Below are 23,605 nucleotides of genomic sequence, written 5' to 3' on the forward strand. Positions count from 1 at the left end.
AATATTTTTTAGTTTTACTTCTCTATACAGTTGTTTTATTTTAAAATATTTATTGCTTTTTAAAATTTCTTTTGTAAATTTCCTATTTGTTGCATTTTTACTCTATAGAACCTTTACATGGTTATGTAGTAAAATTTACAAATTCTTTTAAGGTTTTGGGGGACAAATGGGTAGTTACTGCTACCACAAAATAAATTCCATATGGATCAAAGAATAAACTGTGAAGGCTATAAAAGTTCTAGAAGAAAATATGGGATAATATTTTTGGTAACAGAAAATAGACTGACTTGTAGATATACAAAAAGATGCTCATAAGAGAATCGAAAGTACAGATGTAATGTGATAGCATTTTGTATCTATTAGATTGGCAAAGTTCAAAAAAGTTTAATGATGAGGATGTGAAGAAACAGACTGCACTCTCAAAATTTCCATCTGTATTAGGATGACTGTAACTTGTATCACTTCTTGGCTTTGTCCATCAAAATGTAAAATGTTTCTCTAACTCATCTTTTATTGCTTCTGAGAGTTTTTCTATTAGTCCTTAGGGTTTGCATATAATTTGCAAACAGATGACAATCCTAACATTTTCAGTGTTTAATTTCTTGTTTCTATTCCACACCAGTGGATAAAGAATCCACCTGCATTGTAGGAGACACAGAAGACTCAGATTAGATCCCTAGGCCGGGAAGATACCCTGGAGGAGGAAAATGGCAACCACTTCAGTATTCTTGCTTGAAAAACCCCATGGACTGAAAAGCTTGGTGGACTATAGTCCAAAGGATGGGAAAGAGTTGTTCACAACTGAGTGACTAAGTACATTCCATGTCTAATTTCATTGGCTATCATTTCCTTACATGGACTGATGGTGGGCATTCTTGGCCTTGCTCCTGACTCCAGCAGGAATTAGCATAGTGGTTCATTATTCAGCAAGTTTCTGACTTTGATGTAAAATATACATTCTTCAAAACTGTTTATTAAGGAACGATGCTGGATTTTACAAAATCCTTTGCAGTATCAATTAAAGCACACAATTTCTCTCCTTTGACTTAATATAGTCAACTATATAAATAAGTCTTCTATTACAGAATCATTCTTATATACTTGGCATAATTCTTAACTTTGGCATACATTTGTAATATAGTTCCAGTTCTGTTAATATTGTACTTTAATTTTACATTATATCCAAAAAGGAGATTAAACTATAGATTTCTCTTTTGTGTACTCTATCAGGTTCTGGCGTCACAGTCATTTATTTTTAAAACCAGCCTTTCAGCTCATATAAAACACAAGGATCACTGGGAAAAAGCCTGGAGGGCAACCACCTGAAAAGGCCTTAATGCACACACACACAGACACTCACAACACTTTAGTTTTTCTAACTATTTTTGTGAAAATTTCCAAACCATACTCTTTATACCTTCTTTCTGACATGAATGCATAAGTTATCCCAAGTATTATGGATATTGCTTTTCTTTCTAATAAATGCAAGAACTTTTCTTTCAGTAGCAAAGCAGAGGCAGGTGTTCCATGAAAGCTTTTATTCTCACAAAACGACCTCTCCCACTGGACCTTCCTAGCCCATACTTAAGCAAGAACATTTAAAACTTCCTATTTCAGAAAATGAGGGAAGGGCTAGGGAATTGCTCCAATCCTTCATTTCTGTCTCTAGGTCAACTGGCCTGATCTTCTCATTGTTATTTACCTTCACCACTCTATTCCCACTGCTGCATTTTGGTTTTACATTTTTCCTGCAAATAAATGTCTTTCCTCAGCTTTGCTTCCTTCATCCCACTCCCTACCCTTCCAAGTCCAATTTAAATTCCTTTCCTCCTTAATCTGACTAATCCAGTCCATTTGACATACCACAGACTTGCTCTCGTTGACTACCGTACTGCATTCAGTGTCCGGCTGCACATTCTGGCTATAATCTCAAATTGTTTCAAGAATGCTAGTTTTCTTTCTTAGGCTTTGCGTTTATCTCCCTGAGGGCAGGGTCCTTATCTTAAAATTCTGCTGTGCATTTTCTATTGTGTTTAGTGCTGTAAGTAATCACACTCAGCCCACATTTGCAAGGCATATTCGACTGAATACATCCACCACAGTTATTATTCATTTAGTAAATGAGATAATGAAAACGCAAGTGCTCGCCAAAGGTAAATCATTATTATTAATTCCCTCATTCATCATACATGTACAGCAGCCTCAGGGGCTAAGGAACCTAAAGATTGCAGCTCTTATTTTGCTTCAGATCTCTCCATTTTGGAACCAGCCAAGAAGTTCAGATTCATCTAGGGCTTAACACCGGGGGTCCAAGAATAACTTAACCTTCAGTTCCAATTGTACCGGGTTTACCTTATACTTCTGAGAGTAAACCCAAACTTTTGAAACTCAAATGATAAGATAGCCTTTGCTCATGAATTCAGTTAAGACTTCCTGGTTAAACTGTGGACATCTAAATCTTTTAGCTTTCAGAAGGGTCATAGCTGCTAGGACATACTTTTACCAAGCTGTAGTATGTAGTTCTATAGAAAAATGGGTGTCTTTATTTTATTCCATTATGTCAAACCTTTTCATTTTTTTTAACTTTAGGATTATCTGAACTTCAGAAGGAAAATAACAAGATTTTACATACTTGATTGTTATTATTATTATTTCAAATAGATGAGAATGTGAGTTTTCCTGAGGGCATCTGGGGTTGACCAAATGTTCCACCGCATCTCTGAAGATCACTTTACAACTCTGGGGAAACTCACCGAGCTGTTTTCGCCGACCCCGCCATTTCCAAGTTGCAATATTGCTGCAGGGAACTGGCGTAGCCCCGCTCTTTCTCGCATTCTTCTCCTCACCCTTTCAAAGCCCAAATCCGCCCGGTAAGAATATGGAAACAAGGCTGGAGATAGGGGAGGGCAAAGAGAGGGGGAGGGGTTTATTTAGATTCACAGAGGAAGAGCAGGGCATTTTCCCATTCTCCCTCGCATTCCCCAGGGCCATAAAGTTCTGTTTCCGAAGTTGAAAGTGTGGCGGCGGTCGGCGGCACTTTCAACTTGGCCTGAAATTAGGAGTCCACCCCGGAGGGGCTAGGAACTTTTCCTGCGGGGCTGTCAACCTGAGCTTCTGGCAAGACAGAACTTCGCGAAAAGCCAGGCCCAAGGCACCGGTTGTCATAGGAACCTGGGCGCCGGTCTCCTCGGCGACCTCGTCTCTAGGGAGGGGGCGGGGCTGAGGGGCCGTCGGGCCAATGAGGTAGAGGGGACGGCGGGATCGGAGATCCGCGGGGCTCCAGGAGTCCGAGGAGGGTTGATTGACAGGGACTGGGGCGGAACCGGGCGAGCGCTTAGAGGTGGAGCCGGAGTGGAGCCGGGAGCTCCCGCAGCCGCGGCGCGGCCAGGGTGACACACCGGGATTACCGCCCAGAGAGACAGTCGTGGCGGGCGAGCAGCGCTCCCCGGCTTCCCTGTTTGCCTCAGGCGAGAGTTGAGCGGCCCGGCTCCGGAGGGTTTGGGGAAGCCCTTGGAGGCGCGCGGGGCAGCCGAGGGTGCGCGAGCGCTCCAGGGTCTGGCGGTCGGCCGGGGTCGCCGCCGGAGCGGTGTTTCGGAGGCGTGGAGGAGGAGGAGATGCTGCTTCTCTTCCCCCGCTCCCCAGGCTCCTTCTCCAGCTTCTTCGGCCCACGCCCGCAGCCGCTTGAGGGAGAGGAGGTGGTGGCTCTCGGCGCCCGCGGCGGCTGCCCGCGGCCCGCCCCGACGCCGCGTCCCGGCTGCCCTTGCCCCGTGCGCCAGTAGCCGGACCGGGTCTCCGGACAAGCGGGTAAGGACGCGCGCTGCCCTGGGCGCTGGGCTGGAGGGGCGCAAACTGCCAAACAAAGTGCGCCGCGATCTCTCTTCCTCCTCTGTTTTGTTTTTTTTTTTTTGCTCCAGCTCCTCAAAATCAACCTCTCTGTGGCCCTGGTGGAAGGAACTTTTCTTTGGTGGGCCTGGTGAGGGTAGGAAGGATGAGATGCTGTTTGCTTGTGAATTAGGTAGATCCGCCTTCTCGGCGGAGGAAAGCCGGATCCTTGGGAATTAAACCCCAGAGGGGATGAGTACAGAGATTGTGGGGCAGTCGAGAGTGACATTACCCCCATCGTGCTACGCCAGCTCTGTGCGTGCCGAGGGAAGGGCTCCCGGAGTCTGTTTCTCATTTCTGTAAATGATTGTGGACGTGGTGTGGTTAGAGGCCGCCCAGAAGAATGTGTATATGTGAGGGTTCGAAGAAGAGGGGGTGGGGTGGTGGGGAACAGAGAGCAGAGGGACGGACACTGCCTGATGCAAGCTCTTTTATTGCTCTTCTCTGCGTTCTGGAGTTAACCCCCCCCCCCAGCCTCCCCGCCTATGCTCTTTGCAAGATGCTGTAGTACCGAAAGCTGGGAAGCTAAAGTTTGGTAGAGGCAAGAAAGTTTTTACGAAGTTTAATTTCCCTGTATTGTAAGTATGTTGGAGAAGGAGGAACTGGGAGAAATATTACCACTAAAATAGATTTACAGCAATGCAGTTTTCGTTGGCCTTACACAGAGATGATCGACTCCTCCACGCACTTGGGCAGCTCATCTGTTCCACAGCCTGTGTCATTTTCGTTTAATTGCATCTTTGAAACAACAAACGCGGTGACTTCATAGGGAGCTTCCTGGAGCTGAGTTTACCTCTCAGAAAATGGGGCAATCGGGTTTGTTTTCAAGGCGGGGACCTAAACAAAATGTAGGACACCTGATCTGTGGGTTGATGGGCGCAGGTAACTAATTAAAACGATTTTAAAATTTAGATCTACAGAGGCTACTAAAGGATTGGGGGGACGGGGGGCGGGGGGAGGAAAGAAGTTATTGCATTATGAAACAAGCCTTGGTATTTTCCCAAATTCTTGATGACTGGGTTGGCAGGGTCAACGTGAAAACTTGCTTCATGCTCATTGCTCGCTTGTGTTGTGCTATGATACAGATTATTTCTTGTATTATTATCATCAGCATCAGTAAGTTCTTGTATGTATTGATTCAGTAAATTCGCACAGAGGCTAATGGACTGCTTTACGATCCAGTTTTAAGTTTAGTTTACCTTTTTCATAATAACTTTGTGTTCTAACTTTGATGTTCTAGCGGCTTTGTGGGAGTATGTGTGGGGGAGTTGGCAGAATGGAAGCAGGAGTTAAATAGAAAAAACATCTAGGTTAGTTATTAAGAAAAGGAACTAATTTGTAGTGTGTTTCACTTTTACAAGAACTTATTTTTTAGCTCTTATGTAGTTTGTCTTGGATTAACATTTGTTCCACCAAAACTTTTACTTGCATGAGAAGCCCACTTATTTTTAGGAGAGTGATTACTATCATTTAAAAATATTTATAAATGGCTTTTCGTGTCACAAGTAGCACACATACGCAAACCATAAAAACCAGTGTCAATTGCAAGGATGGACTTTGATACTATAATGGGATCAAAAGTTTTAAAACCTACATTATTTTTTCTGGAGGCATGCCTCAAATGAAAAGTGAATGTGAGAATTAACTAATCAGTTATTTTCAGTAAATGATAGGTATCAGTCTTGAATGGAATTTATGTATTTTTTTTTTTTAATTAAGAAGAACAGGTCAAATCCTTGCTTTATTCTACTTTAGTAGGTCAAGGATGGAATAAGGAACATTGTAACTTCTCCTGTATCAGTTGAGTGTGTATTTTTTTCAGCTCATCTTATGGCCCAGCCCAGACTTACTAGAGAAAGGGATTGCCTGAGATAAGCCTCTGCTGCTGCTTCCTTTTTATTTTTTATTTTTTTGGACAAGAGTTTGTAATTTTAAAATAAACTACAAAACACTTTTGTGGTGCAACTAAGTTGTAATTAATACCATTGAAATCGAAAGGAAACAGTGTCATGCCTCAAGCCTGTGCATCTAGGAGTTAACTCCTGTCAACATTTTCTTATTTTGGAATATGCTTTGGGAGAAGTCTGTGCCATGAATTAGAAGAGTGAGTTGAAGGTTTTCTCCTGTCAGGCCTCTGATGTAACCAAGTGTGACTCCTTTGAGTTGATGACCCTTGGAAAGGCTGGGGCCTGAAAAAGGAGAAAGGATATTGGGTCTCAGGACTGAAGAGTTAGTGCTGGTGGGGAAGGGTGAGGGTCTCTTGCGCTCTTTCCCATTTTTTCCACTGACAGCTTTTCTTAATTTGAAACTTAAGAACAACCCAGGAACTGCATTTAAAAAGCTTTTAATAAGCAAATTATTATAGAACGTTAAATGGTCCAAGTTAAATTAAAAGTAACATAGTCAGTGTAAATTTGTTTATTGTTGCCCAGGAAATCCTATGGACAGACTCACTGTAGGCAAGTCCCATCAAAACTGTGGTCTGTAATTGACAGACTTAGAGGACGAACTTACCGTTGCAGGGGGAAGGATGAGGGAAGGGGTGGTTAGGGAGTTTGGGATGGACATGTCCACATGCTGTATTTAAACTGGATAACCAACATGGTTCTGCTGGGTAGCACAGGGAATTCTGCTCAATGTTATGTGGCAGCCTGGATAGGAGGGGAGTTTGGGGGGGAATGGATACATGTATTTGTATGGCTGAGTCCCTTTGCTTTCCACCTGAAACTATCACAACATAGTTAATTGGCTATACTCCAATACAAAATAAAAAGTTAAAAGAAAACAAAAAACTGGTCTGTAAACTGCTCTATCAGGAAGAGTTCCAGTAATCCTGTGAGTCTAGGGGGCAAAGTGAAAACCCCTGTCTTACTGTTTAGTGTCAGGCCCTGTGACTCCGCAGCCTGTATGAAGGCTGGATGACAGTAGCTAATCGCTTGTGAGGCAGTAGGAGACCAATTATTTAACTTCTTAAGGTAGAAGGACAGCAACTCCTACATGGCCTAGTGCAGAGGCTGGTGGAGATGTGAACCACAGATGAATGTGTTTTTTCCCCCAGGGTTTGCTTAGGAAATACAGGAACTGGTTTAAGCACCTGTTTAAAGATGTTTGCCTTAGCCTGTGCTCCACCACTGAATCCTGCTTTTTCTTCATTTTTCTTTCTTTGATTCCAGTATAAGAATTTATTGAAACAGACTTCCTCAGAGAGAATTCTGCTATAGTGTAAAGAATGTGAACTTTACTGTTTGAGAAACATGTGCCCAAATCCTAGGGAACATCTTTATCTTTATTTTCCACATCTGTAATTTAATAATACCTACCTCTCATACTATTTTGAGAATGAAATTAATAATATATACAAAAGTGGCAAGTACAAATTGACAGTAGTTTATTTCCTCCTTTTTTAATCTCTTTTATATATTTGAACAACATTCAGTAATAGCAAAAACTTATGATGGTACACCCAAATTATTCCTGAATGTTTAGAACATGTAACTCACCATAGTCTTCAGGGTGAACTTGGATCTGGGTTGCTGAAAGGCCTTCTTGCCTACCAGCAAAAAAATATCTTTGGTTGCATACTGCATCTGTGCTTAATAAACAATTTCTTATTTTCTTTCTAGTTTAGTGATACTCTGGCTGCATGATAGAATCACCTGGGTGGCTTTTAAAAATCTTAATGCCCAGGACTCAATTCAGACCAATTAAACTAGAATCTTTGGGGTTAAGACCCAGACATACATATTTTTGGAAGCTCCCTAAGAAATTACAATGTGGAGCCAACTTGTGAACCAATATTCTAGTCCTCTCTAGAAGGTTAGCATAGAAAATTCAATTCTCACAAATGTAGCACCAGTGTTGTTATATTATGTACTTTCTTCTACGTAAATCACAAGAATTTAAAGAAAATAAACTTATGTCTCTGTGTATATACCCATCTACAGGCTTTTTACTATTTGAATCAGAATGTAAGGTATAAATATTTCCCTCCAGTTCCTTAAAGCTGCACATGTTAAATTTAAATTAATTTAATTAGGTATCATTTAAAGTTCAATTCCTTATTTCACTGAACAATTTTTTTAAACCATATTATTGAGGTATAGTTGATTTACAGTGTTGTGTTTAGTTTCTGACTCAATTGTATATATATTTTTCATTTTTTTTCCATTATGGTTTATCGCAAATAGTAAGTATCATTCCTTGTTGTTTATCCATCCTATAATAGTTTGCATCTGCTAATCCTAAACTCCCTCCCCTCACTAACCAAATTTTAAGGGCTCAGTAGCTACTTTTGGCTAGTAGCTGCTGTAGCGAACAGCTCGGCTATGGAACATTTCTGTCACCACAGAAAGTTCTGTGTTACTTAGAGATTTTGAAATTTGTATTCCAATTTCTCCTTTGAAATGAGATATATGTGACATATATATAGTCTTTTCTGTCAGATTTATAATTAAAAGTATATATAGTATTATTTTTGAGAGTTTTTGTAAGGAGCAATGCCCCATTTTTTGATGCTAATATTTCCTCTTTCTTCAGGTTCTTGTACCTAGTTGTGAGGTTTTCTTTCGCCAAGTTAACCGAAAGGAGGAACTTGAGTGTCCTTGTCTGTCATTTATATCAGTGTGCTCTGAGTCTAAACAGTTTTAGGAAACAGAAATTCATCAATTCAGCCTAAGTGCTGGAATTTGATTCAAGGTTTTTCTTTCTGGAGGAGGTTCTTTTTTTCCTTTGGCAAATGAAGTCTCTTAGTTGTCATATGATATGGTTGAATTTTCCAACAGAAAATCATCTTTAGTTTTAACATGACCATGCATGAGAGACTTTTTCTTCCCCAAAGAAAAAAATCCTCTTTAACAAAAACGAGGCTCCAAAACAGTTTGAGATGTTTGAAAGCTAACGCTATGTCATCAGTTTTAGTGGTATTTGTCACTTGTTAACTACTGAGGCACAACTTAGAGGAAACTGTACGCATAGTTCATCTCAGCTGCACACTCCCCCCACCCTCCCCCCCCCACCCCCCTGCACCAAAAAAAGTCAGTTTTCCTTATTGGCTTAGGGTTTTAGGCACTTTTTCTAGAAAAATGTAATTTCTAAAATAAACATTTAAACTATTAAGGGATTATTTATTTTAGGTCTTAGTGTAGTAAAATACCTCTCTGGAATATATAGTGTTGAAGTGAAGAAATAATCAGTATTTTGACCCAGGAGTTTACCTGATCGTAAGATTTTGAATGATAAATTCATTCCCTCAGAGTCTTTCATATTCTTGACTTGGAGGTATGATTTCTTAGGATTATTTGAATGCAATTGATTAAAGTCATTCCTCACACAGTCTACTTTGATTTAACTCTTATGGCTAGTTTCTAGAAGTGAAGGAATGAACTTCAGACAATGATTCAGATGTAACGTATATCAGTTTTCTAGGTACTGTGTGAAAATTTACAAAAGCTAAAATGTATCCTTGTAGCTGTACTTCATGGAAGCTGAAATAGATGTTTCGTTAAAAAAAAAAACTGATCAGCTATCCTTGAGTTTAAAAAAATTAAAACATTTTAGATTAAAAAAGCTGATAAAAATTTTTAAATGTAATTTAGGAATATTTGATTATCAAATGTAAGCTATCTAAAACTGTTTTGTGGTTATATACCATTCAGTTGAGTTCAGTCAGAACTTTGAAATTCTTGCAGTGCTTTGGGGTATATAAAAATAAATAATAACTAGGAGGTGTTATTACTTGATACATGGCAGTATTGCTATTTCAGTTATAATTCAAGTCAATACATACTTCAGTGTTCATTGTTGCATAGTTCTTACACTTACAGAGAAATCTAGACTGTATTGCTTTCCATTGTTAAAATTTAATGGAAATTTTCAGTTTTTAAATAAAAGAAAATATATTAATGTGATCACATATACTTGTGTAAATAAAGACAAAGCAGAGCTATATTTTTTAAAAAAAAAGATTTCATCTAAATCTTTCTGTTTGTGCTTAAAGACTTTGTCTAAATTCAAAGGTATTTTAAGGCTGTATTGAGGTCCTGAGGTTTAATTTAAAAATATATGATACTATTCTTCCACCTAAAGGGATTTTAAAGAATCACTGTTGATGGACCAAGCCAGCTGAGTGTTTTTCTAATAGCAAAGTGATGAATCTGGAGTGATAACCTTATTGTGATGACCTGCTCCCTTTTTAGTTTTTCTGTATTCAGTAAGTATACATTGAGTACAGTAAGTGTACATTACATTAAGTTCAGTAAGTGCCTCTGCCAGGCACTCTGCTAGCCACTGGTGATACACAGAGGTCACATTTCCAAGCCTGCAGATAAATGGAATAGTCTGTGCCCACAGATATTTAATCATCTGAGATCATGCCAAGTAAACCAGCCTGTTGACAGGATTGACAGGATATATTGACACAGAAGAGTTGTGAAGATAAAAATGAAATGATATGTGAAACCTTACAAACATCTGGGTTGAATAGATTTGAAATCAGTTGAAAACTGATTTGAATAGACATAAATTGTTTTTAGATGCAGTTGTGCATGGTGTTGACCATCCCTCTTTGATTTAGAGAGAGTATAGCACAGAATTTCGACCATGGACTCTGGAGCCAAGCTGCCTGGGTATTAATTTCTGTCTCTGATATACAGGCTCTATGGCCTTGTGCAAATTTTCACCTTTTTTCCATCTACAAAATAAGGATTATAGCTAAGCCTCTTTTATAGGTTTGTGGTAAGGATTAAATGATTAATTCATTAAAGCATGTAAAGCAACAAAGCAGTACCTAATACATGTTGTTGTTCAGCCGCTAAGTCATGTCCGACTCTGCAACCTCATGGATGCAGCGCAGCAGGCTCCATGGGGTTCTCACCTAATGCATATGGGTATTTAATAAATATTAGGTTATTATTTTTGATATACTTACATTTTACTTATAGCAGTTTTTTTTTTTTTTTTTTAAACATTGGGTAAAGGTAATATGTGAACTTAAATGTATTTTTTTGTTTCAAAGTTCATGGCCCTGCTTGTTGCTTGGGTTACATGTTTCTGTTTCTTCCACTCATTACTTGGACTTGATATATGTTACCTGTGCCTAACTTTCACACACTTCATGGTGAAAATTAATGTCATTCTCTTCAAACTACTTTTTTTTTTTTTTTTTGCCATGCCTTGTCGCTTGTGAGATCTTAGTTTCTTGACCAGAGATTGAACTTGGGCCATGCAAGTGAAAGCACGGAGTCCTAATCACTGGACCACCTTGGAAGTCTGTAAACTACTCACTTTTAGAATCCTACATCTGTTTTGAAGTTAACTTTTTAGATCGTGTGACATGTGGCATATCTCTTCTCTGAGAACGGATCTGATTCAGCTAAATAATACATTCATATTCTAGTAAGGTGAATTATTAAGGAGGATTTACTAATTTCAATTAAATTGGAAAATGATTATAAAGTAAAAGGAGCAATTTTTAAAATGAGACTGTGAACATGATTAGAAAGGAGAGTCCTTGAAATGTCTCTGATAATGTGTGTGTTGGTCCCTTAGTCCTGTTCGACTCTTTGTGACCCCATGGACTGTAACCCGCCAGGCTCTTCTGTCCGTGAGATTGTCCGGGCAAGAATACTGGAGTGGATTGCCGTTTCCTTCTCCAGGGGATCTTCCTGACCCAGGATCGAACCTGGGTCTCCTGCATTGCAGGCAGATTCTTTACCATCTGAGCTATAGGAAAGTCCAGAAAGGAGAGTCCCAGAAATGTCTCTGATAATACTGTGTTTGAAGCCAAAGGTATCTATCCTCCCAAAGTGTCTATTTTGAAAGTTAACACTCTCAAGATATGTAAATTGTTCACAGTCACACAAACAGAGATATTGCTGCAGTCCGTGGAGTCACAAAGAGTTGGACACAACTTAGCAACTGAACAACATGTTGTTATGCACTTAGGAGTAAGCATTTTGTAACATAACGTAAAATTCTTGAGTAAATATTACTGGATATTTATCCTGTTACTGTGTGCACTTTTAGACCCTTTAATATTCTAATATACCTTATGAATCGCCAAGATAATAACATATACATTTGTCCCTTACTGTTCTCCAGGGGATTGATTCCAGGACCCATAGGGATATAAAAGCCACGGCTAGTCAAGTCCCTTATGTAAAATGGCATAGTATTTGCATATTACCTATGCAAATCCCCCCACATACTCTAAATCATCTCTAAATTACTTATCATATCTAATACAGTGTAAGTACTGTGTAAATCATTGTAAATACTATATAAATCCTATGTGAATACTTGCCAGCATGCTGCAAATTCAAATTTTGCTTTTGGGAACTTTCTGAAATGTTTTTCCCCCAAAATATTTTCCATCCGAGGTTGGTTGAATCTGTGGTTGTGGAACCTGTGGTTACAGATGGTCAACTGTTTATCATTTTCATTTCTTTGACAATTTAACTGCAGAATTCATAATGCATCTCTCGTAACAGGGGCACTGATTTGGGAAATATTCTGTGTGTTTGCCCTATCCAAGACCACTGCAATGAATTGTTTTGCTTCTTCCAACTAGAAATTGCATTAGGTTCCTAGTACAGAGACCTGGCATCACAGTGACCTAAAGAAGATTGGGATTTTTTTTCCTGTAACATAAAATCTTGGCATAGTACTCCAGAGCTGCTGGATGACTGTTTCAAGAAATGGCAATGAACCCAGACATCTTTTTTTTCTTCTCTACCTCCTTATAATATGGCTTTCATCCTCACGATGCCCTCATGGTGACAAAATGGCTGCTAGCATTCTATTAAAAATGTTGTCCTTCTAGTTAGACAAAATATGGAAGAAATGGAGGAAATGACAAAAATAACAAAAGGGGAGTGTGCCTGCGAGCTGAGTCAGATATTCTCAAAAAATTTTCTTGAATTCTTTACCCAGTGCTGTACATCATGGGATGCCGGAAATTGTTTTTCGCTGGGCACTTGGTTGTCCCCAACCTGACAACTGAAGAGAGTAGATTTTGGGGATTCATTTATTGTTTTCTTCAGATTTCCTGACACCTGATCTCCATTTGTTTCCAGCTTATGAAATTTGGTTGTAGTAGGTATGGATAAATTATAGGTCCTATGCTAGGTTTTGGGGTGAATACTGGACTTGGTTTTACTGACTTATTGCTTGATAGCTAACACGTCTATTATGCTAATTAAAGTGCCTTGACCTAGAAAATAATTAAAAACTGGATTTACTGTCTATGGAGGCTAGTTCACAGAGATTTTTTAGTATTTTATACTTTGTGTGGTTTGATACTTAATTCCTTGTAATAAATATGAATCATTCATACAATTTTTATTATTTAACCTACCATTGAAATATTAAATTGAGATATCACTAACCTTTAACAGGACAAAGTTAATATATTTATGTCCATTCTTAAATGTTTAGCTTTTGTGAAAACTAAATATAGGCTGTGTCATAATTTGCTATTCACATTCAAACAAGTTTGGAAGCATAGTATAGTAGAAAGAGCACAGATTTTAAGTTTAGATAGTCGTTGGTATGTATTTTAGATCTTTTAGTAATTATAGTCATTTGGGGTAAGTGATTTATCCAATCTGTTTGATCTATAAAATGGAAATAATATCTACCTCAGAAAGTTCCATGAGGTTTATTCCTGAGTCATTACATACATAAAATGGTTGGGCACAACCCATTGATTCAGATAATAAGAATTCTTTACCTTTCACCACCCTTTTCATCGGTATATATTGGACAAAATAGCAAACTAAGAAATATGACTATACTGAGAAAAAAGCATGGCTTATCTCTTTCTCCACTCAGATTTTAGCCTCAGAAGTGTTTTGATTAGGTCACTGACTATGCTTTGGTTATCAAATGTTTTCCAAGTAAGATCTTTTTAGACATAGTAGCTACACACTGGTCCCTTTAAAGCTAAAATGGTTGACATCTTAAGGGAAATAGAATGGGCAAATCTGCCATGTCTCCTTGAATATGTGAAAACTATGGAAACTGGTAGAAAAAATACCCACAGAATTATTTGGCAATAGTTAAAATAGCAGCAATTTAAAATGTTTTACAAGTAGTATAAATTTTTGTTGTAGTGGTCTTTTGTTTCTTAACTAAACTAATTATACAGCTGTGAAACATTTGACTGACCACTCTGTGTTCAGAACTGTTTTTGGTATATTGAGGAATGGGCTTCCCTGGTGGCTCAGTGGTAAAGAATCTCCCTGCCAGTGTGGGAGACACAGGTTTGATCCCTGGATTGGGAAGAACCCCTGGAGAAGAAAGTGGCAACCCCCTCCAGTATTCTTGCCTGGGAAATACCTTGGACAGAGGAGCCTGGTGGGCTGCAGTCTCGAAAGAGTCAGCCATGACTTAGCGACTGAACAACAACAGCATTGAGAAATACTAAAAAAAGAAAGGAAAATGGTTCCTACCAAAAAAAATTAAAATATAGGTTTAAAAAAAAAAGCAAAAAATAAAAATTAAAAAAAAAGCAAATAATAAAGATAGGAAACCATTATATTACAAAACAAGTAATACACTACAAGTTTTAAGAAAGTGTGGCTCAATCGAAGGATTCGCTTGGGTAGAGATTGATCTGTCTTGGAGACATTATTATTATCTGGGAGCAAGCGTGGTGTATCATTTGTTGTTGTTAAGTTGCTGAGTCATGTCCGACTCTTGTGACCCCATGGATTCTAGCCTGCCAGGCTTCTCTGTCCATGGGATTCTCCAGGCAAGAATACTGGAGTGAGTTGCCATTTCCTCTTCCAGGGGATCTTCCTGACCTACTCACTAGATAATTTTAATAGTGAAGATCATTTGTAACTTTTATTTTAAGGTTAGAAGTAATGATCTTATTAAGGTGTGGTCATTAAGAATAGTGTATGACCCACTCTCCGTTCCATTCTTAGTGCATTTAAAAATTGTCCTTTGGTTTGGTTGACAGCTGTGGTTACCAAGCCCCAAGCTCTTGGTGACTGCTAACAAAGTTTCTTTTCTTCTCCTTTGAATTGACTCTTTCAGTAGGCTTGCATGCCTTGTATGTGGTGCTGTAGAAGGGAGATAAGAGAACTCCAAAATTTCTAAATTTTCGTTGATCATACAGTTTTAAAATTCACTTGCAATATAAATTGATTGACATTTGCTTTATTTGGAGAAGTGGAATTTATATTCTGGAGTTCTTTGAAGCATAAAATCTCTATTCACCCTTTCCCTTAACTGTTTTCACAGCTTTTTTTTTTTTCCACTTAAGAATTGCATGGCATTCTCATGCAAATAGATGATCATACAGTTTTTCACTCAGTGAAAAGTTTTGTTGCTCCACAAGCTTTAATTACGGTAGCAGGTAAAGTGTGCTTTATTATTTTTAGGTATCTTATTTTTCCGAGAGGCGAAACATGCGTATTGAACAAGATTGAAAAGTACAAACATTAAAAAGTCAGTCATCTCTCTAGTCCTGTCTCCAGGTCCCCTCTTGGGGTGCTTTGCTGTAACCTTCATTATCAGTAATGTCATCAGAGCCAGGAGGAAACATGAATGAATGATATACCAAACAGATGGTTTAGTTTTCCTTAATGGGAAGCTTTACGTGCACCCTCTTAGTACGCTAAAAAGTTCTGTGCTTTTGAAAATAATTTATAGAAAGTCTTCCTTTTTTATATATTTAACAGTTCATTTTATTTTTTAAATTTTCTCCCTGCCCCCAATTACCTCATTAGTCAAACATGTCTCATATTTTTGACCTGTTTATCTCCATTCTTTTATTACCAGTTAGAAATCTGTTAGTAGTAAAAGCAAAGTTGAATGTTTTACCATTAACATACCATTTTGTTTGTTAAGTTGAACATTTTCTTTTAACTGAGGTTGATAAATATTTGGTACAGCTGAAGTTGGATCGTTTTGCAGTTGAAAGGGCAACTTAAATGTATTTCAGTTCTTTTATGGAGCATTGAGTTACAAAGAAACCCTAGTATATAGAAATGTTTGGTATATAGAAATTTGCTTATTCTTCTGGTTTTCTTGGTTGATGCATGAAAACTGAAGACTATATATGGACTCTTACTTTATACCCAAAGTTAAAATTTATTGCCTGCTTAGAGTGCATTGGCAGAAAAAGTAAGAGCATACTTTTCTGATAACATTGTTTTAGCTCTTTGTAATTATGCTGTCTTTTATGTATACCTTTTGAAACAGGCAAAAAAGATAGGGTAGATTTTAGTTTCTAAATGCAAGCTGTATCTGAATTATCTTATGAATTGGTTAAAATAAACATTTTGGGATGCTTCCTAGACCCCCAGGAATTTATAGTTTAAAAACATACTCCACATACAGCTTTCCTAAAATTGGTAGAAAATAAATATGCTTTTTATTGTATCTTTTTAGGAATCCTATCTTCCCCCTTTAAAAAAAAAAAAAACATTTTCACCATGCTTTTATACATTTGTTTAATAGGTTAAAAAATATAAGTTAATTTGTTGGGATAATGCTATACATACCTTTCAGTAGGTATCACCAGCCTCCATACCTGTAGGGCCAAGAAGGGTCAGAGATAGTTGAGGGGGAGAGGAAGACAATAATGAATGATAGATATTGTGATGAACGAAAGGGTTCAGACTGTAGCTAACATGGACATCTGCTCCCCACCTGGAGTCCTGCCCCATCTCCTTTTCTCCCAAGATTTCTATATGACATTTCTCTAATTTGTGAAATTTTCCAGTTTATAAATACTGACACAGTTTCACACTTTGGAAAATATGGCCTGGGCCATTGCTTTCCAGGAGAAACACAAGTCTGCAGGCCAAATAAAGCCCGTGGGCCACAGTATGCCACCCATGCCCTAGATTCTTTTAACTACCTTACACTTGTATGAACTTGCCATATTTTGTTTTGATATTTATTAAGGGATAATAATGATGATAATGCTTCCAGCTGTCTGCCTTAGAAAAAGGAAAGAATAAGACTGCTTTCTAAAATGTGTCAAGGACAGTGTCTGTGTAAATGTATCAGAGACTTGGTTCCATGATGTTTCTTAGAAAAATTTGGTTCTCAGTCCCTTTCTTTCTTAGTCTGTCCTTCTTCCTTTTGCCTGCCTGCACATCCAGTATCTTCATGCTCTTCCCATGAATGTTCTTTTCATTTACAAGAATTATGAAAGAAATTCTTCGTATAGAAACTCTGCAGAATGAAAATCATTCTGTGACTGACTTAAGCTGCACAAACTTCTAGACATTCTTCACTATAGCATTAAAATTCCATAGCCTTAGTACTATTCCTTTCAAATGTGCTTTTTAAACAGAAGAATGACTGCCTTTAACAGTTAGTGAAAAGACTCACACAGAATCAGTCTAGAGGGGCAGGCTCATAACCATGAAAGATTTTGACCCCAAGCCATCAAGAGGGATGGTTGAACTGAGATGCCATTTACAGTGGCTCAGTACAGATAAATAAGCATAATAAAGCAGCAAAACTTCCGCTTCTAGCCCAGATGGAGTAACAGGGACAAGATTCTGTCCACAACAGCTAAAAAATGAACAAGATGTTGGAAACAACCGTTTTTAAGCCACTGGACATCAGGCAGTGAAAGACAGTGATATCCACGAGAGAGAGAACTAAGGTGAACCTTCGGATTGCTCAGGTTACTAACTTGAGAGAGTTTCTGGGCTGTGGTGCAGGGGTGGGAAACCAGGTGGAAAATGGTAGACACCCTGAATTCAGCACTTATTGTGGAAAGTCTGGAGAGACTAAGGCAACCAGAGTTACTAGGACAGAGTAACAGAGCAGAGAGAAGCCCAGAGGGGTTCCTCCAGCAGGCCCTGCGGAGGGTCCTCTTTGAGTGTTCAGCTGAGTACTCTAAACACACGCATGTGAGAAAACTTAGGGACTGTAGAGGAGCCACACAGAAGAAAGAAAAGGAGCAGTACTTGTGGATGCTGGCAGGGCTGGGGATAGTGCTTGTTCCCACAAACCAGGCTGGAAGACCTCAGGGTTCATAGGGTGTTAGCTAGGATACACAGAAGAACTCACCCCACCAAACGAGCCCTAGACCTGCATTGCTCTGGGCCAGACTAACACATCTTAAACATTAGACCTGAAAGGATCAAACTTACAAGTTTCCAAGTAATTTAACTTCATCCGTAAGCAAAACTCAAGAATATGTATAAATACATTCAGTATCCAACAAGATGAAATTCACAGTATTTGGCATTCAATCAAAAATTTCCAGGCTTTGTAAAGAAGCAAGAAAACATGACTTGTAATGACAAATAGATTAGACTGCACACAGAGGTTAGAATAGCAGAAAAGTACATTAAAATAGTTTTTTTTGTATTCTGATAAAACTTTATTTATGTCCACAGAAATTTGAATTCCATGTAACTAAAATAGTTTTTGTAACTGTATTCCATATGTGCAAAAGTTAGTAGGAACACACTGAACTTCTCAATATGAAAACTACAATGTCTGAGATGAAAAATACATGGGATGGGATTAATGGCAGATTAAACATTACAGAAGAAAAGATTAGTAAACTTGAAGACTTACCAGTATAAAAATCATTCGAAGTGAAACGCAAAAAAGAAAATAGTTTTTAAATTAACTGAGCATCAATTGTGAGATAACTTGAGGTGGCCTAATATACATGAAATTTGAGTCCCTAAAAGAGAGAAGGCCATGATGAAAAAAACACTTGAATAAATAATGGCTGAAACTTGCAAATTTGATGAAAGCTATATGCATGCAGGTTCAGAATCTTAATGAAGCCCAAGCATAAGGAACATGAAGAAAACTGCACCAAGGCACATCATATTCAAACTGTTCAAAACGTGATAAAGAGGCAGTCTTAAAAGCAGCCAGAGAAACAAGGAGGAATAAGGATAAGTGTGACCATATATTTCTTGTCAGAGACAGTGCAGGCGAGAAGACAGTGTAGCAACATCTTTAAAGTACCGGAAGAAACTGCCAACCTAGAATTCTCTACTCAATGAAAATCTTTCAAAACTGAGGTTAAATAAAGACTTTTTCAGAGATAAAATAGCTGAAAGAATTCATTACCAGCAGATCAAAGAAAGAAGTTCCTCAGGCAGAGGGCAAGTGATACCAAATGGATAGAAAATAAAATGCTAACTACACTGGTAAATATATGTGATATTTTTCCTGTTATTTAAATATGTTTTAAAGGTAATCTATAAAAGGCTGAGAAAAGTAGATTCGTAGGCCCATTCTACATAAGAATCCCAAAATGCAAAAATGAAATAATAATGGCTAACATATCTTGGCCACTTACTATGGGCAAGAAGTTTTATATCGTTTTTCTTTTAATCCATCTAACAGTCTGTTAATTAAGTACCATTGTTGTTACCTTGAGGAAAGTAGATTGTTAGGAGGCTGAAATAACTTGTCCAGGATCACACAACTGTTAAATGAATGAGCAGGAACTTAAATTCATTCTGACTCTAAAGCCTAGATACTTCACCGTTTTCCTACACTGCCTTCCCGGGGGAGGAGCAAAGAGTATAGAACATGTGATCACAGGTTAAAGAGGATGAGGAAGGAGTCAGGGAGGAAGGAATAAAGAGGAGCTGGCAGACAGTTTGGCAGATATCACCAATTCCTTATGTATGTATCACTGATTATTTCTAGTTAGATGGTCAAGGCCACTCAAGGTGGCACTTTTCTTAAATTTTATTTATTTATTCATTTGGCTGCATCAGGTCTTAGTTGCAGCAGGCAGGCTTTTCATTGTGACCCACAGGCTTCTCTCTAGCTGTGGCAGGCAGGCTGAGTAGTTGTGGTGTGCTGGACTAGTTGCTTCACAGCATGTGGGATCTTAGTTCCCTGAGCAGGGATTGAACCTGGGTCTCCTGCATTGGCAAGAGGATTCTTAACCACTGGACCATTAGGGAAGCCCTAAGGTGGCACTTTTAACGCTAATATTTCTTTTTCTAATATTTTTTTAATGTAAAATTTACACAGGTGTGGGGAGCCAGTGAATTCAGATGTCTTTTGTTTTTAGCTTCACATAGTTCAGAACGTGCCCTCTGGAGTTATGGAAGGGGGGTGATGAACCTCTCTGTTCAGGCAGCCAGCTTTTGTATCACTTCAAGTAGTTCTCACCAGTTGGCTGGGCTACAGGCCCAAGTTATTTAATAAATTTTCTCTTTCATTTTTAAATAACAGTTGTAATATTTTAACACTTACAAGGTCAGCTGCTGCTGCTGCTGCTAAATCGCTTCAGTCGTGTCTGACTCTGTGCGACCCCATAGACAGCAGCCCACCAGGCTCCCCCGTCCCTGGGATTCTCCAGACAAGAATACTGGAGTGGGTTGCCATTTCCTTCTCCAATGCATGAAAGTGAAAAGTGAAAGTGAAGTCGCTCAGTCGTGTCTGACTCTTAGCGACCCCATGACTGCAGCCTACCAGGCTCCTCCGTCCATGGGATTTTCCAGGCAAGAGTACTGGAGTGGGGTGCCACTGTCTTCTCCAACAAGGTCAGCTAGCCAGAAGAAAAACTAATTTGACTTGTGCTAGTAGTAACAGTGATTAAGTCACCGGGGAATGGTTTAAAAATACCTATGGATAAAGATTGGTACTTTTTAATGTGCTTTTATTATGAGTAGTAAACTTCCTTTTTTAAGAGATAATTTATTTTAAACAAAATAACAATGTAGTATGGAGGTTATAGTATGGAGTATGGCTGTAATATGGAGGTTGTAGTATGAGATTTCCCTGGTGGCTCAGACAGTTAGGAATCTGCCTGCTATGTGGGAGACCTGGGTTTGATCCCTGGGTTGGGATGATCCCCTGGAGAAGGGAATGCCTATCCACTCCAGTATTCTTGCCTGGAGAATTCCATGAACAGAGGAGCCTGGCCAGCTGCAGTCCATGAGGTTGCAAAGAGTTCGACATGACTGAGCAACTAACATTTTCACTTTTTCACTGTGGAAGTTAAATACATGTAAAAATAAAATGCATGGCTTTGGCCCACAGGTTGAGAGTGGAACAATGAAAGACAGTTGACCTTTGAATAACACAAGTTTGAACTGCATGGGTCTACTTATATGCAGATTTTTTCAGTAATAAATATTATAGCACTATGTGATCTGTGGTTGGTTGAGTCCGTAGATATGGGGGAACCACATATATGAAGGGTTGACTGTACACTGATTTTCAACTGCACAAAAGATCAGTGCCCTGGGTTGTGTTGCTTGAGAGTCAGCTGTGTACACTGTGGCTTCTTATGAAATGGTATAATATCATGTGAAGATAGACTGGGATAAGTCAAAAATGTGTGCTATATACTGTATAGCAGAGGTTAAAATAACAAAAAGTCATAGCTAAAAGTTAACAAAAGAGATAAAATAGAATCGTGAAAACTGTTGTTAATCCAAAGGCAAGAAAAGAAAAAAAAAAGGTGAGAAGAAAAACAGATGGGACAAATTTTAAAAAAATAGCAAAACAATAAATCCAACTATATTAATAATCACATTGAATGTAAATAGTTAAAACACCCCAGTTAAAAGGCAGAGCTTGTCACATTGCTTACAATTTGGTCTTTATTTTTAAATCCAATCTTAATTGATTCAGTTCAGTTCAGTTCAGTCGCTCAGTCATGTCTGACTCTTTGCAACCCCATGAACCGCAGCACGCCAGGCCTCCTGTCCATCAACCAACTGCCGGAGTCCACCCAGACCATGTCATCAGTCGGTGATGCCATCCAACCATCTCATCTCTTCTGTCCATCCTTCTTCCCTCGCTTCTCCTGCTCTCAATCTTTCCCATCATCAGGGTCTTTTCAAAATGAGTAAGCTCTTGGCATCCAGGTGGCCAAAAATATTGGAGTTTCAGCTTCAACATCAGTCCTTCCAATGAACCCAGAACTGATCTCCTTTAGGATGGACTGCTTTGAATCTCTTTGCAGTCCAAGGGACTCTCAAGAGTCTTTCTCCAACAACCACAGTTCAAAGCATCAATTTTTTGGCACTCAGCTTTCTTTACAGTCCAACTCTAACATCCATACATGACCACTGGAAAAACCATAGCCTTGACTAGACAGACCTTTGTTGGCAAAATAATGTCTCTGCTTTTCAATATGCTGTCTAGGTTGGTCATAACTTTCCTTCCAAGGAGTAAAGCGTCTTTTAATTTCATGGCTGCAGTCACCATCTGCAGTGATTTTGGAGCCCAGAAACATAAAGTCAGTCACTTTTTCCATTGTTTCCCCATCTATCTGCCATAAAGTGATGGGACCGGATGCCATGATCTTAGTTTTCTGAATGTTGAGCTTTAAGCCAACTTTTTCACTCTCCTCTTTGACTTTCATCAACAGGTTCTTTAGTTCTTCTTCACTTTCTGCCATAAGGGTGGTATCATCTGCATATCTGAGGTTATTGATATTTCTCCCGGCAATCGTGATTCCAGTTTGTGCTTCCTCCAGCCCAGTGTTTCTCATGATGTACTCTGCATAAAAGTTAAATAAGCAGGGTGCCAATATACAACCTTGATGTACTTCTTTTCCTATTTGGAACCAGTCTGTTGTTCCATGTCCAGTTCTAACTGTTGCTTCCTGACCTGCATACAGGTTTCTCAAGAGGCAGGTCAGGTGGTCTGGTATTCCCATCTCTTTCAGAATGTTCCACAGTTTATTGTGATCCACACAGTCAAAGGCTTTGGCATAGTCAATAAAGCAGAAATAGATGTTTTTCTGGAATTCTCTTGCTTTTTTGGTGATCCAGCAGATGTTGGCAATTTGACCTCTGGTTCCTCTGCCTTTTCTGAAGACCAGCTTGAATATCTGGAAGTTCATGGTTCACGTGTTAAAGAATGGGAATTTAAAAAAAAAAAATGGAAATTCCCTGAGGGGTCAGTGATTAGGACTTAGCACATTCACTGCTGTGGCCTGGGTTCAATCTCTAGTCAGGAAACTAAGATCCTGTAAGTTGTGCAGTGTAGCAAAAAAAAGAAAAGTAAAAGGATGGAAAAGATATACCATGTTAATACTGATTAAAAGAAAATTGGCTATATTAGTATCAGACAGAGTACATCTCAGGACAAAGAATGTTACCAGGTTGAAAAAATACCATTTTATAATGACAACAGGGTCTATTCATTAAGAAAATATAACACTTCTAAACATTTATGTACCTAATAACAGAGCTTCCAAATACTCAAACAAAAACGGAACAAGTGAAAATTGACAAACCCACAACTGTAGCTACAGATCAATGTGTCTCCTGCAGGAGTTGACAAAATAAGTACAAGTTACCTTGGAGCTATTGTGGGACTCAGTTTCAGAGCACCACAATAAAGTGATCCACACAAATTTTTTGGTTTTCTAGTACTTATAAAAGTTATGTTTACACTAACTATTAAGTAAGCAATAGTATTATGTCTTAAAAACAATGTACTTATCTTAATTAAAAAATAATGAACTTGCTTGATACAGGATTGCCACAAACTTTCAATTTGTAAAAATTCAAAATCTGAAGTTTAATAAATAAAGCACGACTCAATAAAATGAGGTGTGCCTGCAAAAAATCAGTAAGAAATAGAAGCTTTAACAACACAGTCAACTAACTTAACATTTATAGAGCACACCACCCAACAACAGGAGAACCAACACATTCTTTTCTAGTGCGCATAGAATAATCACCAAGACAGTTTATATTCTGGGCCACAAAACAAGTTTTAATGCATTTAAATGTATTCAAGT

General features: G+C 38.5%; 2 protein-coding genes across 11 annotated transcripts in view; one reads left to right on the forward strand and one right to left on the reverse strand.

Moving 5' to 3' along the window:
- The window catches only part of MAPK10 (mitogen-activated protein kinase 10), a 603,644-nt gene extending 600,538 nt beyond the window's left edge, over positions 1-3,106 (reverse strand). Inside the window, exon 1 of the mRNA XM_043448312.1 lies at positions 2,754-3,106. The gene's annotated coding sequence lies outside the window, so the exon portion shown is untranslated. The remainder of the gene's footprint in view (positions 1-2,753) is intronic.
- Positions 3,107-3,367: 261 nt separating this feature from the next.
- PTPN13 (protein tyrosine phosphatase non-receptor type 13) overlaps positions 3,368-23,605 on the forward strand; it is a 209,870-nt gene continuing 189,632 nt past the window's right edge. For 3 of the 10 annotated variants that reach the window (XM_043448301.1, XM_043448303.1, XM_043448309.1), the window contains exon 1: positions 3,368-3,804. Coding sequence is in view for 1 of the 10 variants with exons in the window: in XM_043448308.1 (XP_043304243.1) it covers positions 4,755-4,764 (10 nt within the window). In the remaining 9 variants the exon portion in view is untranslated. Of the gene's footprint in view, positions 3,805-4,747; positions 4,765-23,605 lie in introns of those variants that run through there. The other 7 variants (XM_043448302.1, XM_043448304.1, XM_043448306.1 and 4 more) reach the window with 5 other exon arrangements.

Source organism: Cervus canadensis, chromosome 26 (assembly GCF_019320065.1).
Source record: "Cervus canadensis isolate Bull #8, Minnesota chromosome 26, ASM1932006v1, whole genome shotgun sequence".
Taxonomy (NCBI): domain Eukaryota; kingdom Metazoa; phylum Chordata; class Mammalia; order Artiodactyla; family Cervidae; genus Cervus; species Cervus canadensis.